This window comes from Myotis yumanensis, unplaced genomic scaffold (genome assembly GCF_028538775.1).
Source record: "Myotis yumanensis isolate MYYU_CA2020_CCGP unplaced genomic scaffold, mMyoYum1.0.hap1 SCAF_16, whole genome shotgun sequence".
Classification (NCBI taxonomy): Eukaryota; Metazoa; Chordata; class Mammalia; order Chiroptera; family Vespertilionidae; genus Myotis; species Myotis yumanensis.
In genome coordinates, this window is record NW_027223767.1 from 33,268,027 (window position 1) to 33,285,333 (window position 17,307).

The 17,307-nt window shown below is 57.1% G+C and overlaps 1 protein-coding gene across 11 annotated transcripts in view; it reads left to right on the forward strand.

Moving 5' to 3' along the window:
- Positions 1 to 17,307, forward strand: part of MAPT (microtubule associated protein tau) — a 76,692-nt gene extending 59,385 nt beyond the window's left edge. For 8 of the 11 annotated variants that reach the window (XM_070394845.1, XM_070394848.1, XM_070394856.1 and 5 more), the window contains 5 exons: positions 115 to 380; positions 9,359 to 9,451; positions 12,401 to 12,482; positions 14,918 to 15,030; positions 16,829 to 17,307. In XM_070394845.1, the coding sequence (XP_070250946.1) occupies positions 115 to 380; positions 9,359 to 9,451; positions 12,401 to 12,482; positions 14,918 to 15,030; positions 16,829 to 17,044 (770 nt within the window). In that variant the 3' untranslated portion in view covers positions 17,045 to 17,307. The remainder of the gene's footprint in view (positions 1 to 114; positions 381 to 9,358; positions 9,452 to 12,400; positions 12,483 to 14,917; positions 15,031 to 16,828) is intronic. The other 3 variants (XM_070394852.1, XM_070394854.1, XM_070394855.1) reach the window with 1 other exon arrangement.

Here is a 17,307-nt window from a genome sequence, read left to right on the forward strand (position 1 = left end):
TCACCTGCCTCATCCAGCCCTGAGCCCGGGGTGGGCCCTCGGGACAGGCAGCCCCGGGCCTTAGCCAAGTGGCACCCATTCCGAGTTCTGGCCTCACTCCCTCCTCTTTTCCAGGTGAATCTGGGAAATCTGGGGATCGCAGTGGCTACAGCAGCCCCGGCTCCCCGGGCACCCCTGGCAGCCGCTCCCGCACCCCATCCCTGCCAACCCCGCCCACCCGGGAGCCCAAGAAGGTGGCTGTGGTCCGCACGCCACCCAAGTCGCCGTCTTCAGCCAAGAGCCGCCTGCAGACTGCCCCCGTGCCCATGCCCGACCTGAAGAACGTCAGGTCCAAGATCGGCTCCACCGAAAACCTGAAGCACCAGCCAGGAGGCGGGAAGGTAAGGGCGTGCGGAGGCCGCTGTGCTTGTGCAGAACCGAACCGGAACCAGGAGAGGCGTGCGGCCCCCACACCTGTGGCAGAGGCAGGCGAGTGACTGCCTCCCACCCTCACATAGCACCCCGGCCCCCTCCCAGACCTCTTCAAGGAAAGACAATGGGTTATGGTTCTTTATTGGGGTCCCACGCAGCTCTGCGTGGGGGAGAGAAAGTGCCGGTTCTTTTCCTCCCCATGTCAGCCCTGCTGATCAGAGGACGGTTGATCTGTGACTCGGGGGTCCTCGACGTGGGGGTGCCCAGAAGTCTGCCTCGTGTAGAACGTGACACAGCTGGTCCGTAGGTGGGTGTCAGGCCTTTGTCGGATGGTTGCTTAGATTAGGCTTCTCTCTACCTTCAGTTCTGGGGAAGTCTGGTCTCCATTTTGAACTGATTCTTCCAGGCACAAGTGGGTGCTCATGAAATGTTGGGGTCCCCTAAAGGTGGGGGCCGTGAGCTTCCGAGGGTCTGAGGTGGAGGGAGGAGGGGCTGGCCTGGACCCTGCCTGCCCTCCTCCTCTTGCCCTGCCCCCGAGTTTCCTGGGCCTGACAGGGAAATACCACGCTGGGTGGCTTACACAGCAGAAACCTGTCTCCTCCCAGTGCCGAGGGCAGAAGCCCAGGACCGAGGTGTGGAAGGGCCGCTGGCCTCCCTCCTCGACTGGAGACGGCTGCCCCTCCTCGCGTGCTCCCGCTCCTCCCCCCGGGTGTCTCTGGGCCCACCTCCCCTCCTGTAAGCACACCAGTCATGCGGACGAGGGCTCACCCTAAGGGGCTGTTTTAACAGAACCACCCTGGACAGGCCCCGTCTCCAGACACAGCCGCGTTCGGAGGCCCTGGGAGTTAGGACTTGAGCATATGAATTGTGGGTACAGAGATCAGCCCTCCCCACCCACCACCAGGGGGGCACGGGGAAGGGAGAAGAGGAGGTGTGGGGGGTACCGAGGACCAAGGCTCTGCTCTGGGGGCCACAGATGTGTGGGGGCTTTGGACTGGGCCGTTTGGGGGGCAATGAGCCTCCTGGTGGGCTGGGAGTCTTTACAGAACCTTCCAGTTGGGACAGCTCGACTCCCCCACAGCGGGCACCCTCCGCACCACTGATTTTATTACTCTTGGCCGGGGACTGGGTGTCCCTGGAAGAGGGCATCTCGGAGAGCCCGTGTGGGTGCCTCGCCTGAAACCCTGCTCTTGGCTCCTGCGGAGCCTCAGGGCCTCCCGCTGGCCCCTCCCAGCCTTGGGGGCCCAGGCGCCTCTCGGGAGAGCTGTCTTTGGACCACAGGGAGGCCCTGGGCCATGTTTCCTTCCTGCGATGCCGGCCTGTGCGCCTCTCGGTAGAGATGCCCGGCTCCTTCTAGAGGGGCTGAGGCAGCGGTGAGGGTGCTGGTTGGAGGCTGATCCTTCTGTGATGTTTTGGGGCAGAAGGAGCTCCAGGGACTTGGTTTGCAAGACGATGGGATGTTCCCCACGCAGCCCCCTCCCCTCAGTGCCCGGGGGCCTCGAGCCTGTTTTCATAGCAGTGTGACCGTTTGCCCGTTTTGAAAAATGAGAAGCAAAACCCCACCGGTCAGTGTGCACCGTGGAGATGATTCTGCAGCTGTGACCAGCGGACCCAGAGGGAACCGGAGCCCTGAGCGACTCCCAGCCTGCGGGGCCGTCACACACCAGCAAACACCGTGTCCTCCTGCCACCCCAGGGTCATCTGAGGTTGGCTTGGAAGGGCTGGGCACCTTTGGCCCAGTTCTTGCAGCTCTGCTGAGTGACAGTGCTGAGTGGAGGGGGGACTCTCCCAGGGCTGCCCTGCCCCCGCCCCGCACTGCGCAGGGCGGGGACCAGGGCTGTGACCTGAGGCTCAGAGTGGAAGGGGAAGGTGCCCCAGGTCACCACGCACCAGGCCGGGCGCAGACGTGCCCTCATCTCCCGAAGGAGAGACGGTGACTTTCCTTAGGACTGACCAGGCGGGGGGTGTGGGGAAGCGCAGAGGGAGGAGTGACAGCCGCCCCTTCACGTCCATAGAAAACCTAGACAATTGTCTGAACCAAAGACCACCGCAGCCACCACGACAAGGAGCAACGCATCAGTCTCCAGGGAAACTGAAAAGGAAACAGAGACGCTTGGGATCCACGGAGAAAGCTCTTAAAGCGAGGGTGTCCTCCGCCTGGACTGGGCCGGCGGTTCCCGGAGGCGACGCTCAGGCCTTGGGGGGCTGTGGCCTGTGGGAGCCTCAGCTGAGGGGCAGCTCCCTCCGTGAACCGAGGCCTCCGGGAAGAAGGAAGAGCAGCTGCTTGGCCACCTGCAGACCGAGAACCTCGGCCTTCCTACTTGCGTTGTGCAGTGATGGTGTACAGCTTGCAGAGACCAAAACGAAATTCTGAACTTTAAAAGGAAAGTGTGGAAGAATCCCTCGGCCCCTCCACAGAACTAGATGAAGACGGGAGCCAGGGGCAGCGAGGCCGGCAGCTGGGGGTCACTGCAGATCAGGGAGCCTGCTCCTGGAGCCGGAAGGTTCTCATTCCCCACCGGCTGGCAAGGAGAATCACCTGGGGAGGGGGGGGGGGGGCGGGTTCTGTTAAAAGTCCTGACGCCAGAGCCTTTCCCAGGTTTGTAAGAACCTCAGGGGGCCTCCCCAGGTGTTCCCGATGTGTAGTCCAGGCTAAGACCCAGTGTCCCCAAATGTCAGTCAGTCCCAGCCAGGCCACCCCCTCTGTCTCGCACCTCCCTCCCCAAGAGTCTGTCAGAGCCCTACTCTCTGTGAGGGGAGCAGGGGAGAATTCCATCGTGGCGACAGAGAACCAGCATTTAAAACATACTTTAAAGGCCCTGGCTGAGTAGCTCAGTTGGTTAGAGTGTCATTCTGATACACCAAGGTTGCAGGTCCCATCCCCAGTCAGGCCACATACAAGAATCAACCAACTAATGCAGAACTGGAACAACAAATCGATGTTTCTCTCTTGCTCCCTTCCTCTCTCTAAAATCAATTTTTACATTTGGTGAATAATGTGAACTGGCATCCTTACATCCTGGTAATGCAGAGCACGCAGGTAGCATCAGAAGTGGGTTCCTACCTCCCTGTGTTCATTCACCAACATTTCTGGGGCACCTCTGAGTGTCAGGCCCTGTGCTGAGTTGCTGCCCCCGGGGCCCAGGCCAGGGGAGGGAAATACAAAGGGAGCGGAGAGGTTGGCCAGGGATGCAGTGGGGAGCAGCCCACACCACGGGGGGTCCCCCACACGGAGAGTCACCTGTGTTGTGGGGTGTCACCCACAGTCTCACGTGTTACCAACAAGTCAGAGAAGCCAGGGCAGACCCTTGATTGGGACCATCACTGGCCTTGGCAAGGACAGCCCCCCCCCCAACCCCCCGGACACACACACACACACAGAGTGCTGGGCCCAGGGGCTGGAAGACACCGTGAGGAACCGCCCACTGGAGATTTTCAGATCAGAAGCAAAATCAAGTTAGAGCTGGCATGGGCAGGGGAGTGGGGGCTTAGGCCGGGGAGCGTGAACAGCTGCTGGAGGAGGCCTTTTGTGCCCCAGCGGTGTCTGCCCTGGCCGACAGGAACTGTCCTCTAGCCAGGATGTGGAAGGAAGAGGGAGCTGGAGGGACCCGCGGCAGAGAGCCCAGGCTCAGCTGTCAGTGGTCGTGGGCGTGAGCTTGGGAGGCCGTCAGAGTTGAATGCGAGGGCAGATGGGGCAACACCAACCTCAGCCGCCCCTCTGTGTGGTCAGTGGGGGCGCAGAAGGAAGCACAGGCCCCCCCTGCCCCCCCACCCCGGTGCCATCCAGGGTCAGAGAGAAGGTGCACTTGGGGCCCGGCTGCCTGGTCAGGAGAACAGGGGATCCTGTGGCTGCCAAGGGTGAGCGGGGTGTGCAGGGCCATAGCCTGGAAAGGGCACAGCGGCCCGAGCGTGGGGGTGGCCTGGTTGGCTGTGAGCAGACAGAGCTAACGTCACTTCTCGGAGGGGGCCCTGGCCTGCAGCCGGAATGCAAAGACCCAGCTGGACAGGAACCTACCGAGCTCAGGCTGGGAACGCCCTGGGCTGCAATGTTCCCAGCGGCCACAAGATGGCGATGGAGCGCTGTAAGCGTCTGTCTCCATTCAGGAAGTATTTCTAGATTCATTATATTTATTGACAAAGTCCCAGCTCTTATTTTCAAAAGCACAGGTGAGGAACATTTCTGTTTGCCTGGGATCGTTTGCCTGTCCTGGACTCAGGTGAACCTGGGCTGAGGTGTCGGGGCCCTGCAGTGAGTGGCGGGCAGAGCCAGGCTGGGACCCTCCCGGTACACAGCGCCCGTGTTTGTGGAAAAACCTTGTGTAAATCATTTTAAAGCAGCTGGGAGCAGTCACTGGTTAAAGGAACAGTGCAAATAATTCTACAGGCGACTTCCCTGTTATTTGGCCTCTCCTCTGGCTGGTTGACTTAACAGGACCCAGATAAGCTTTCCCACCAGAACATCCCACTCCAAATCCCCAGCCCTGGGCCCTGGGCCTCTTGACCCCAGTGAGGCAAGGTCGCCCAGCAAGCACCAGGCAGTGCTGGGGGCAGACCTCGCCAGGGACAGCCAGGACCAGGGGCCAGCCGGGCGCTCGCCAGGGGAGGGCTGGGCCACCTGGCGCACCTTGAGCGATCTGAGCGCAAACGAACAAGTTCAAGGTCTAATAAAGGTTTGGGACTTCCCTCCAGGAAGCAGATTAAAGCAAAGTGGACCCGCCCACCTCACCCCATCCTCTCCTCCAGGGCCAAACCCTGACCACAGGAATTTCTCGCCTGACTGGGAGTCTCCAGACTAAAATTTGGAGCTTCCAAAACATTGCTCTTTCCTGTGATGGGTATGTTCAGTGTCTGGCCAGACCTGAGGCTCGGTATCACACAAGGTACTCCAGGGAGAAGTCGTTTCAGGATCCCAATTTCAGAATGCCAACCGTTACCCTTTTTCCTCCTTTCTGTAAACCTAACATTCTGTAAAGGGTGTTGGCTTAATTTGATGACTAATGGTAATTTGTGTCTGCTTTGTACATATCCTTTTGTCTATTTCCAAATCCCATAAAAGGGCTACTGAGAGCTTGTTGTCTTTTTTGTGGGATTGGAAAAAGAAAAAGTTACACTGGAGGGAAAATTTTCTGTGTATGTTATAAATTTTATTATTACTTCATGAACTCTTGATTTGATTGATGAATTCCTTATATGGATTTTACAGAAAACTTGAAAAACTGGGAAGTTTTCTTTGTCAGATAAGAGGAGTTATGTAACCCATCCTGTTTGCCTTTTTGCCTTGGCTTCCAGGAAGCTCAGAGTTAAATGAAAGGAACCACCTTGTTTGTGTGTGTTCAATGTTTTTATTTATTTATTTTTGAGAGAGGGAGAGAGAGAGAGAGAGAGAGAGAGAGAGAGAGAGACATCAATTTGTTGTTCCACTCATTTATGCACTCATTGGTTGGTTCTTGTATGTGCCCTGACCAGGGATCAGACAACCTTGGCATATCAGGATGAAGCTCTAACCAACTGAGCTACCTGGCCAGGGGGTCATAATCTGTCTTGTAATTGTCAGTGTGAATGGCCTCCCCTTCTTTTACCATTCTCCTTTACATTTTCTTGTTTTATTACTGTGTGTGTGTGTGTGTTGTTGTTTTCCAATTCTAAACTGCTCTTTGTGAAAGTAGGCTGAAAGTTGTAAATAAAAATGATCCCCAAGGAAGAAGTTCAAGTGGGACTCCCTCAAATCTGAGGGCGGCACACATTGATTCAGACACGATGCAGAGGGTGACAGCAGCTCCTTAAGCAGCAGCTGGAGAAAGCCCATCCCTCACCCGGCTCCTCGCTCCCGCCTGGCTAACGCCCTGCCCGTGAGTCTCCCGCTCAGGGAGAGAACTCGGTGTTCTCCGAGGGAGAGCGCTGTTTTGACTTATGACACAACAGCCTTGAGGACAGACAGCTCAGGCAAAACACTGCAGTCACATCCGTCGCCTGTGGCCACAGACACGCCCAGATCCAGATTCCTGTGCAGCTCTCTCTGCCACGGGGCTTGAGAAAGTCGCTGAACTTCCCTGGGCCTCCCCTGTGAGCTCCCCGTCCGTAACGAAGGGGGTGGTGGTGAGAAAGGGGACGTGGAATTAGAGATTCATCCAACCGCTAACGGAAGGATGGTTTTTACGTTTAAAAAACAAAGAAGAAATTACAAAGAAATAAGTTGAACAGTTGTTTGTTAGAAAGAAATACACCTACTAACAAACAGGGGGCAAAGGAGCAGCTTTAGTAAAAATCAAAGAAAGGCAGAGGAAGCCAACAATGCCGTGCCGGTCTGTGTTAGTCAAGGAGATAAACACATTTTTAAATGCCCAAGATTGGCAGCTCTATGGTGAGCTTCCTGCACCGCGCTCTCGGGGAACATCCTTCAGAAAGCCATGCAGGGGGCTGTGCTGAGTGTTTTCAGAGTGTTTATAACTGTGGCCTGGAAATTCTACTCCTGGGACCCCATGCTATGAAAATAACCCAAAACAGGGAAAAGCTCCTTGCACAAAGGTGTTCGTGGTGAGGCTGCTGATATTCTTTAAAATGGAATCAGGATAAACATCTGATAGCACAGGTGCCTAGGGTACGTTACTTGATAAAACAAGATAGAAAGTGTGTGGACGCACTAATTACTACCATTTCTACGCACATGACGGTAGTTTACGTGTATATGAGGCTTCAGGGAATGCAATGAAATACGATAGTGGTTGTGTTCGGAAGGCAAGAAAACTTGCGTTTTTTTAACCTCTATTTTCAAAAGCACAATGTTCTGGGTTTTTTCTAATGGAAAAAATATATGTTTTTACTGATTTTAGAGAGAGAGAAAGGGAGAGGATGAGAGTAAAATTGATCAGAGAGAAACATTGATTGGCTGCCTCCTGCACACAACCCCCCCACCCCCCACCCCCGGCCCAGAGATCTAGCATGCCCTGACCAGGAATAGAACCGGGGACCTCCCGGTGCATGGGACAATGCTCAACCAACTGAGCCACACCAGCCAGGCATAGCTTTTATTAGAAAGGACCATAAAAGAATAAAGAGGTGGGTTAGATAGGTTTCTCAGGTGGTTAGGTTCATGCTAAAGAAAAAAGGTTGGGGGTGGTGCCTCCAGAAGATTGCTATCTGTTTACGTAGCCAGGTAAAGGACATCTAAAAATAATATCTATTAACGTGATGTAGTAATTAATAATTTAATAAAGGAAAGGCCATTTTAACACCAAAAAGTAGGATGGACCAATTTTGCTATCATATCCTCAATTCTTCGTTTTGCTGAGGACCTGTGGACCCCTGGGTGGCCAGCTCTGGCACATTCTCCCCGGACGAGCCCGGCCAGGGCCCCGACCCTCAGCCTCAGCCACCCTAACCCTGGCCTCTGGGCAGCGGCCCCCAGCCAGGGCCCTGACCCTCAGCCACAGCCACCCTAACCCTGGCCTCTGGGCAGCGGCCCCCAGCCAGGGCCCCGACCCTCAGCCACAGCCACCCTAACCCTGGCCTCTGGGCAGCGGCCCCCAGCCACCGTTCCCAAAGCACTGAGACCTCTGTGCTGTTTTCAGGACTTCAGAGAGCGATGCTGGTTCTTTTAAAAAAAAAAATTTTTTTTTTTTTTGAGAGACAGGGAAAGGGAGAGAGAGATAGAAATAGCAACAAAGAGAGAGAATCATTGATCGGCTGCCCCCTGCACGCCCATCGAGGATCGAGCCTGCAACCCAGGCGCGTGCCCTGACCCTGACGGCCTGGTTCGTCGGCCGATGCTGGTTCTTAAGTGGGAACGCCGGCTGTTGGTCCTTTATATCGTCGGTGGTTAATTGAACCCGTGGCTCCCTGTTTCCAAGCACAGTGCTCCTGAGGGGAGACACCTGCTGACGAGGGTGTCGTCATCCCAGCAAAGCGGAGTTTGCCAACCCTCGTCTCTGTGCCATGGTTGTCTGCGTATTTCATAGTTTTTAGACAAAGTGGGTCAAAATCTTTCCCCACTAAGATGTCAATATCCCCACCCCTGAGCCTCACAGGACGACAGTGGGACCGCACCATCGAGGCCACACCTGCCCAGGGAGGCTGAGAGGAGGCGCCTGGGCCCCTGTCCCAGTTCCCTTGAGGCACCTGGTTGTGGACGAGGGGGAGCCGAGAGCTGGAAGGGCAGCACTTACCCTGCCTTTCACGAGGCCAAGTCTTCGCACGCCCGGGGGGCGGGGGGCGGTCTTCTCTGTCTTCTCCACACAGCGCCCACATCCTCCGCGTGACCTCAGTGGTCCTTGACCCAGGCGTGCAGGCAGCACCACGTGCTTTGCAGAAGCAGAGCCCGAGATTCTCATTCTAGATCTCGGTGGGGTCTGGGTTTTTTAAATACTTGCAGGTGATTCCACCGCCTGACAAGCTTGAGAACAGCCACAGCCAGGTCTCGGGGAAGGTTCTGATGGGTCCGAGGGGTGTGCGTGAGGGCCCAGCTGGGACTCTGTGTTTGTTCATTTAATAGCCTCGGTGGGCCTGGCCGAGTGGCTCGGTGGTTGAGCATCGTCCTGTGCGTGGAAAAGCTGCCAATTCGATTCGAGGTCAGGGCACATACCGAGGGCAACCGATCGATGTTTCTCTCACTTCCTCTCTTTAAGCACGTCCTCTGTGAGGATTAAAATAACACAAGTGAGCACATTTTCTGCCCCCCCACCCCCCCATGTGAGCACTCAGTTCTGGTTTAGGGCCTCAGAGGCTCGCCCAGGGGCCTCCGTGACACACCCTGTGTCGGGGGAAGAGTTGCCTCTGGATGGGTCTGTCTTGTGAACCCCAAGCTGTGGGGTGGGTCCGCCCAGATCAGCCGGTTGGGGAGTGCCTTCCTGGGTGCTGCCTGGGCCTCGGGTCCCCGCCCTGCCCTCCGGGGTCCTCCGTGCAGAGCAGGCGAGCTGGGGGTGTCACTCATCCTTTTTTCTGGCTGTCAAAGGTGCAGATAATTAATAAGAAGCTGGATCTTAGCAACGTCCAGTCCAAGTGTGGCTCAAAGGATAATATCAAACATGTGCCCGGAGGCGGCAGTGTGAGTACCTCACACGTTCCCTGCGCCCGACTGGGGTCTGGTGTTGAAGGCGTGGCATGAGTGTGTGCCCTGTGAGACATTGCATAGAATAAACCCCCCGTTCTCGGAGGGGTGCCCAGCACCGGGGGGCCCCTGGCCTGCCCGGGCAGCTTAGGGAAGGTGGCTGATCTTTCCCTGGCCCATACCTGGAAGTGGGGTCCTCACAGCATTCACACCCACCATGACCCCACTCACCGCCCAGCACAGGCTCCCGGGAGCCCCGCAGCCCGGCCCCTCGAGGTTGGGCTGAAGGTAGCAGCACCCGGCTCTGTCACCCCCTCCCCATCACCTGGGCAGGCCCACTTTGAGGGGTTCCACTGTGGACAGCTGGCCCTGTCCTGACAAGTGGACACAAAGGTCGCACTGTTCTACCTCAGAGCAAGCCGAGTCCGGTCTCTGGCCTCATTTGTCTCCTGCACTTGCAGGGGGTGAGCCAGTGCCTCAGCCTCTGGCCCATGTTCAAACCAGCTCCATCCCCTGGCAGAGGCGCAGATGCAGAAGAGCCCAACAGAAGGCCCCAGAGGACCATCTGCGCCCCGGGAGACAGGGAAACACCGCTCTGGGCCCGTTTGATTATTTATTGTATTGCTTTGGGCCCTTTTAAATCCGGCTGCCTCCAAATGCCTCTGGGGACTCCTTGCATCCCCACTGCATGTGTCCCCGAGACCTGGGGCTGCACCCTCACCTCCCCACTTGGCCAGCTCTGCTGCTGCCCTCCTGCTGTCCTTTGTGGGTGCAAACTCATCCTGAGGCTCCCCCACTGCCCTGCCTAACACGGGGAGCAGGAGGTTCGAGACCCCTGCGGCCCACTCCTGGGGAGAGGAGGTTTCTGAGAGCAGGCTCCGCTCTTGGCTGGCAGCCGAGGATGGTGGCGATGCCCCAAGGGGCTCTCCCTCCAGAAAATGCCCAGCCTGGGCCGCCGTCGTCTGCATCCAGCCGAGGGTTTATTCTTGCAATGTGCCGCTGCCCCGCCTGAGCGCTGCCCGCTCTGCCCAGCCCTGCTGTCCCGGGATGGGCGCTCACCACGCGGCTGCTGCATGGCGCTCATGAACGCTTCCTCACCAGTGCTGCTATCTCCCCAGTCCCTGCTCGCCTGCCCCTGGCCCCCCACCCGCCCCAGCCCTGGTCACATTGCTGCTTTAGCTCCGACTCCTGGTTCGCTGGCTTTGCCGCAGACTGGTCTCCGGCCAGAGGAGGAGGCATGTGCTTTCCGGTTTAACTGGTGTCTGGTCAGCTGGAGGGAGGCCGTGCTGGCGAGGCTGAGGCAGGTCCTGCAGGAGGAGAGGGTACCTCCCACTGCCGCTGGCAGTCACAGAACACGGAGGAACTTCCTCGGGCACCTCCTGTCTGTCCTGCACTCCCTGCGGGCCTGTGGGTTAGCCTAGCAGAGACCCGCGGGCGCCCCGGCCGGCCAGGCCCTGTGCTTGGTCCGCGCCTGAGGCTTGTTTGCAGGAGGAGCCTTTGAAGAAAGCTCGTCTGGGGGAAGGTGGCTGCACAGTGTCAGCCTCAGGTGATTTGGGGGCCCTGGACCCCCAACCTGGGCTCCAGCCTCTGGCCTGCCCTCCGCTCTCCGGTTTGGAGGTGGCTGCCCATCCAGGCTGCAGGGAAGAGCAGGAAGCCGGGGTCACGACCCCTCCCTTCCTCTGGGATGGGTCCCCAAAGCTCCTTGACCACCTCCTGGGTGCCCACCCAGAGCCCAGCTCCCTCCCAGGCCTGTTCTCAGAGTCATTCATTACCCACCCCCTTGAGGTGCAGGCTGGCAGCCCTGTGCCTCCCGCCCCACACCACACACGGCCACACAGCCCAGGCCCACCTGTCGGCCTCAATCAACTCTCCATGGACTGAGGGCACACGCCAGGGTGATTCTGAGTAACTGAGAAAATGGGGTTGTTCCAGACGATTGTGACCCAAGGAGAAACCTCTCCCCTTTTCCTGGTGCCCCTGGTTAAACCCATTCTCAGGCACGAGGCCATCTCCCTGGGGTACGCTTCTCCAGGCAGGAAGCCGGAGTCCCCTGGGTGACACCTCCTGCACCCTCTGGTGACCTCACACAAGGTCACTGCTGGGAAGGTCCCTCAGTGACCATCTGGGACCCCTCACAGCCATGGCTTTGTGGGACTTCCTCCAGGAGCCCCCTGGGGAGCCCCCCCCAGGTAAGCCGGCTCTTGGGCTGAGATCAGGGGGCCGTGCAGGGGCCACCGTCCCCCTGGGGAGGATGCCAGTGTGGCCGGCCACAGGGTGGACCGGGGCCAAGGGGAAGCCCTGGGCCTCGGCGGGTGTGTGGGCGTCTGCTCTCCGAGACACTAACCCTGGGGGTGTCTGCTGGGCCGCCTGCCCCCTGCCAGTGTCACTTTCCAGGACACTCAGGTGCCAACTGGCTCTTCCGTCCGGTCTCCCCACGGCTCTGGGTGCTGCTCACTGACCGTCATTGCTTTTGCTGTGGGTGTGCTGGGGTTTCTGGAAGCTTCTCCTGGGAGAAAGCCCCCTCTCCGCTCCCAAGGCCCTCTCCTCTTTGAGGCCCAGCAGATACGCTCTCGCTTTCCCAATGCTGCACACTGGGTCGCACTGGCCTCCTTTCTCTGTGTCCTCGCTGAATGTGATGTCTGTGTCGCGTCAGGAGTGGCTGCTCTACGTGTGTTTGCTAAGCAGATGGCACGGGCCCTGCTCAGGGACAGAGAGAAGGACCCTGTTTGCCCCGAGGGTCCTTGTCCTGGGGACTGGAGCGTCTTCAGCCCCCAGTCACTGGTGCAGACCCGGCTCCCTGGGGGCAGGGTGGGCACGTTTCCACCCAGGCTGGGCCTCGGCAGACAGGCCTGGTCCAGCTGCGCCTGGACGCCCACAGCTGTTTCTCATTGTGCTCCGCCCGTAAAGTAACCCCATTTATTCTCTGCCCGCCCCTCTCACCTCCAGGTGCAAATAGTCTACAAACCCGTGGACCTGAGCAAGGTGACCTCCAAGTGCGGCTCATTAGGCAACATCCATCACAAGCCAGGTAGCCTTTGCAAACTAGCGGGGAGGGGAGGGCCTGGGGCGGGATGGGGGGGTGCCTGCTCCCGGGGTGGCTGGGAAGCAGCGATGGGATGGGCCATGGAGAGTGTTGAGGGTGGAAGGGGCTGTCCTATCTCGTCCCTGAGCAGGGAGGGCAGATGCTGATCCTACACCCTAGCGGCTATGGGGTGAGGCCACAACATTAGTAACAAAGAGAATTTCCGGAGGATGAGGCCCAGAAATCAGGATTTTAAAAAGATTCCCAGGTGATTCTAATGTGCAGCCAAGGTTGGGAACCACTGCCCTAGCCCACGGCTCGTAGTGCTCCACGCAGGCTGCACGCGGACCTCGAGAGCTGGGGAGCGGCCTGGTCTGGCCCCCGAAGCTCGGCTCTATGGATGTCCCAGCTTGGTCCCCAGCCAACACGGGGGACACTTCACCAACTGCACAAACTGCAACACGGGACCCTGGGCCATTGCGGTGTCCCCTCTGTGACTTTGAACAGAAAATGATACTGTTGGCGCCTTACCATCCCCCTCCCCCGCACCCCCTCCAAAAGAAACCAGTGAGACCCACAGAGCTTGCTGCGATGCTGCGAATGCTGGACACCTGTGATGTCCAGTGTCGAGGCCACTGACCACGTGTGGCTGTTGAGCCTATGAAACGTGGCCAGGGCAGTTGAGGAGCTGAATTTTATTAAAATTTAAAAGTATATTTGCACAATGGAATACTGCTCAGCCATAAAGAAGAAGGAAATCTTATCCTTTGCAACAATATGGATGGGCCCGGAGAGCATTATGCTAAGTGAAATAAGCCAGTCAGAGAAAGACAAGTATCATATGATTTCACTTACATGTGAACTCTAATGAACAAAATAATTTAACAAACAAAATAGAAACAGAGGCATAGATACATGGAATAGACTGACAGCTGTTGTCAGAGGAGGGGATTGGGGGGCTGGATGAAAAAATGTGAAGCAGTTAAGTAAAAAAATATATATATATATATTTATACACACATATATACATATATAATAAAAGGCTAATATGCAAATTGTCCCTACCTGCAGGAGTTCAACCGACCCAGAGTTAGATGTGCGCCGACCACCAGGGGGTTGCACGAAACATGGCGGGCGTTGGCAATGGGGCAGGCGCTGGGGGGAAGGGAGGCACCTCTCTCCCCGTCCCCATAGCTGCTGGGGACCCTACTTGTGCATGATTTCATGCACTGGGCCTCTAGTATATAGATAACACACAGACACAGACAATAGTATAGTGATAGCCAGAGGGAAAGAGGGGGTGGAAGTGGGCAAAGTGAGGGGGAGACAAATGTGAACAAAGAGACGTTACTTTGGGCGATGAGCACACGATGAGTGGGCACTTGGAACCTGTATGGTTTTATGAACCAATGTCACCCAATAAATTCAATTAAAAACCCACACATTGAAGTGGCCGTGTGGCTGGTGGTTACCACGTTGAACACAGTGCTAGATGCCACCTCCCGCCGGGTTCAGAGTGCGGCTCTGCCATGCCAGGCTCTCAGGGCAGAGGTCCCTCCGGAACCCATCCTGTGCGGGGAGAGGCCTCAGAAGCCTGGCGCAGAAGGCCTCATTGTGCAGAAGGCCTCATTGTCTCCGGGCTCCCTTGGGCATTTTGTGGGAGTCTCTCTCCCGGGGAGAACTACCCTCCATGGGGTCACCCACTGGGAGCAGCTTTCTTGGGCGGCTTTGTCCCACCCCAGCAAGTCATGTCTAGCTGACCCTGGAACAACGTGGGGGGTCCGGTGCCAACCACTGTGCAGTCAAACACACATGCAGTTAGTTAGTGCCTATTCTGCATGTCCCGTGTATGAAATACTGTGTTATTACAGTAAACTAGAGAAAAGATAACGTTACAAAGAAAATCATAAGCAACAGACACAGTATTTAGTGAAAGAAATCTTCGTATAAGTGGACCCATGCAGTTCAAACCTGTGTTGTTCAAAGGTAGCTGTCATTTCTCTCGCCCTCAGCCCGCTGTGGGTGGCATCGAGTGTGGGTGGCATCGAGCGTCTGAGGAGGCAGGAGGGCCAGGGCCCTTCTTTATTTGGGGTGCATTTTGCAGTTTAATGCCAAGGTCGTGCAGGGCTGCAGCGTCCAGGATGTTGACACAGACGCCTTCCCTGTCTGGAAGCCATCCAGTTAGAACTGGAGTAGCTTTTCCCACACCCAGCTGCCACTCACCTTTGCATTATCTCAGGAGGAAGAGTTTTCTGAGTCAATATTGATGCATGCTTTGGTGGGAGGGATGAAGCCAACTGCTGTCCAGCCCTTTAGGACTGCCTTGTGCCCCAGCTGCTTTCTAAGGGAAGGCGCGTCCTCGCTGCTCCCAGCAGCCGGTGTTCCTGGGAATGACTCTCGAAACGGCGCTAATTGGCGGCGTGGTGTGTGCTGTGTTCCAGGCGGCGGCCAGGTGGAAGTCAAATCCGAGAAGCTGGACTTCAAGGACAGGGTCCAGTCGAAGATCGGGTCTCTGGATAATATCACCCACGTCCCTGGGGGAGGGAATAAAAAGGTAAAGGGGGCAGGGCCGGGGGAGGCTGTTGGCCCGGCTTCCAGGGGAGGGAGCTGGAGGCCCCGCGGGGACTGGCGAGAGGTGGTCCTCAGCAGCCCCCAGGACAGCGAGCTCGGCTTAGCTGCCCGCTGCAGCCACCTGGGGGCGCGATGGGACTGGAGCCGGGGCCCTACCCTGGAGATGCCGACTGGTCTCAGGTGTGGTCTGGACACCTGGAGGTTTTAAAACTGATGGTCCGTGGTGAGAGCCGAAAGGTTGGCGGCTCTGCTTTAGTGCAAATGTGAGAGCCGCTGTCCCCGGCCCCGTGGCTTCCAAGCAGCCACAAAAGGCAGCAGCCATCCCCAGGCCAGCCCAGGCGCCAAAGACAAGTCCTGGGGACAGAACCTCACTTTCTAGATGGGTCACCAGGCAGTTAGAGCAAAACAGTGACGGTGAAACCCCGAGTTCAGCCAAGCCGCTGCCAGGGCGTGCCCCCGGGGAGGCTGCTGGACAAGGACCTCGCAGTCCCGGCAGTTTCTAGTCGCTGGGTCTTGCCTGAGTTCCCTTCAGTTTGGGGGATTTGGGGTCATTACTAGGACCCTGTCATTTCTTCTCAAGAACAAAGCTTTTAAAAAACATGAATGTTCTTATCAAAACTTATGTGGAAAAGGCCCTTCCACTACAGAAATATGGAAGAGTCCTTTGGTCAAAGCGCTGGCCCCAAATGAACAAAATCAGCACATACATGGCTTCGATGGGAGCCTAGTCTCTCTCTACAGCCACACGCAAGCCCATGCGGTAGGGACCCTTCACCTGGGCCCACGGGAGAACTGTGTGCGTTTCTATGGTTTCATCAGACGCTCGGAGAGGTCTTAGGACCCCCGAGAGGTTGAGAATCACTGCGTCCATCACTTCAGGGTTCATCGGGAATCACTGTGCCACTTGCCTCTCTGGCTAACGCTTCCTGAGTTTCCCAGGTACCACTGGCGGTCTGCCCTCCGGGGCTGCAGACTACGCCATCGTTTCTCTACTTTTATAAAAGGGCTTTGTCACACCCATCAGTGCTGCCCACAGCTTCCGCCACCTCCAGACTCATCAGTCACTGGCAAAGGGGAGGGGTGTGCGTGGCCCCTGGAGGGCAGCTGTGGCTCTGGGGACATCCCTTAGTCTTCTCCGGCGAACTTCAGCACTTGCATTGCAACTGGGCGGCATGTCCGGATAGAATGCGCACGCGCACGCGCACGCCTTAGGACCTGCTAGCAACTCCACTGGTAGGACACGCTTACAGGGTGTGAAATGCTGTGTGTGTTCAAGGTCATCCAAGGTTATTCACACACAGCATTCTTTGTCACAGCAAAAGCCTGGAACAGCTGAAACAGCCACCCCCAGGGGGGCAGATGCCCGTGGGTACAGCCGCCCTGGTGGAATGCCAGGCAGCCACCAGCAAGCCCGTGGGAACTAGCGCTGATAGCAGAAGGTTTAAGTCTACAAACCAAAGTACAGAGCCGAGTCAGTGCATATTGTTACCTACGTATTAAAATAGACGGGCACAGGCATTTTGTACGTGTTCACACATACGCCCGTGCGGGATACGTCTGTAAGGGTCCACAAGACACTTCGGGCGGCCGCTGCCTCTGGAGAGGGGCACAGGGTCGCCGGGAGGCAGGAGGGAAGAACTGCACAAGTGTTTGCTATTGGAAATGATGAACCCACAGCTGCCACCCCTTCGTCGGCGCCCTCGCACCCGGGCCAGATTGGCAGGGCCGGTGCCCCTTTCTCCGGCTCTTCCTCTCAGCCCCCCTCCCCTCCTGTCTCGCAGATCGAAACCCATAAGCTGACCTTCCGTGAGAACGCCAAAGCCAAGACGGACCACGGGGCGGAGATCGTGTACAAGTCGCCCGTGGTGTCCGGGGACACGTCTCCGCGGCACCTCAGCAACGTGTCCTCCACGGGCAGCATCGACATGGTAGACTCGCCCCAGCTCGCCACGCTAGCTGACGAAGTGTCCGCCTCCCTGGCCAAGCAGGGCTTGTGATCAGGCCCCCGGGGCGGTCAGTAATCGTGGAGAGAAGAGAGTGAGAGAGTGTGGAAAAAAAAAAGAGTAATGACCTGGCCCCTCGCCCTCTGCCCCCCAGCTGCTCCTCACAGATCGGGTAATCGGTTAATCACTTAACCTGCTTTTGTTGCTCGGCTCTGGCTCGGGACTTCAAAATCAGTGATGGGAATAAGAGCCAATTCTATCTTTCCAAATTGATGGGTGGGCTAAGAATAATAAAATGTTTTTAAAAACACGTTAAA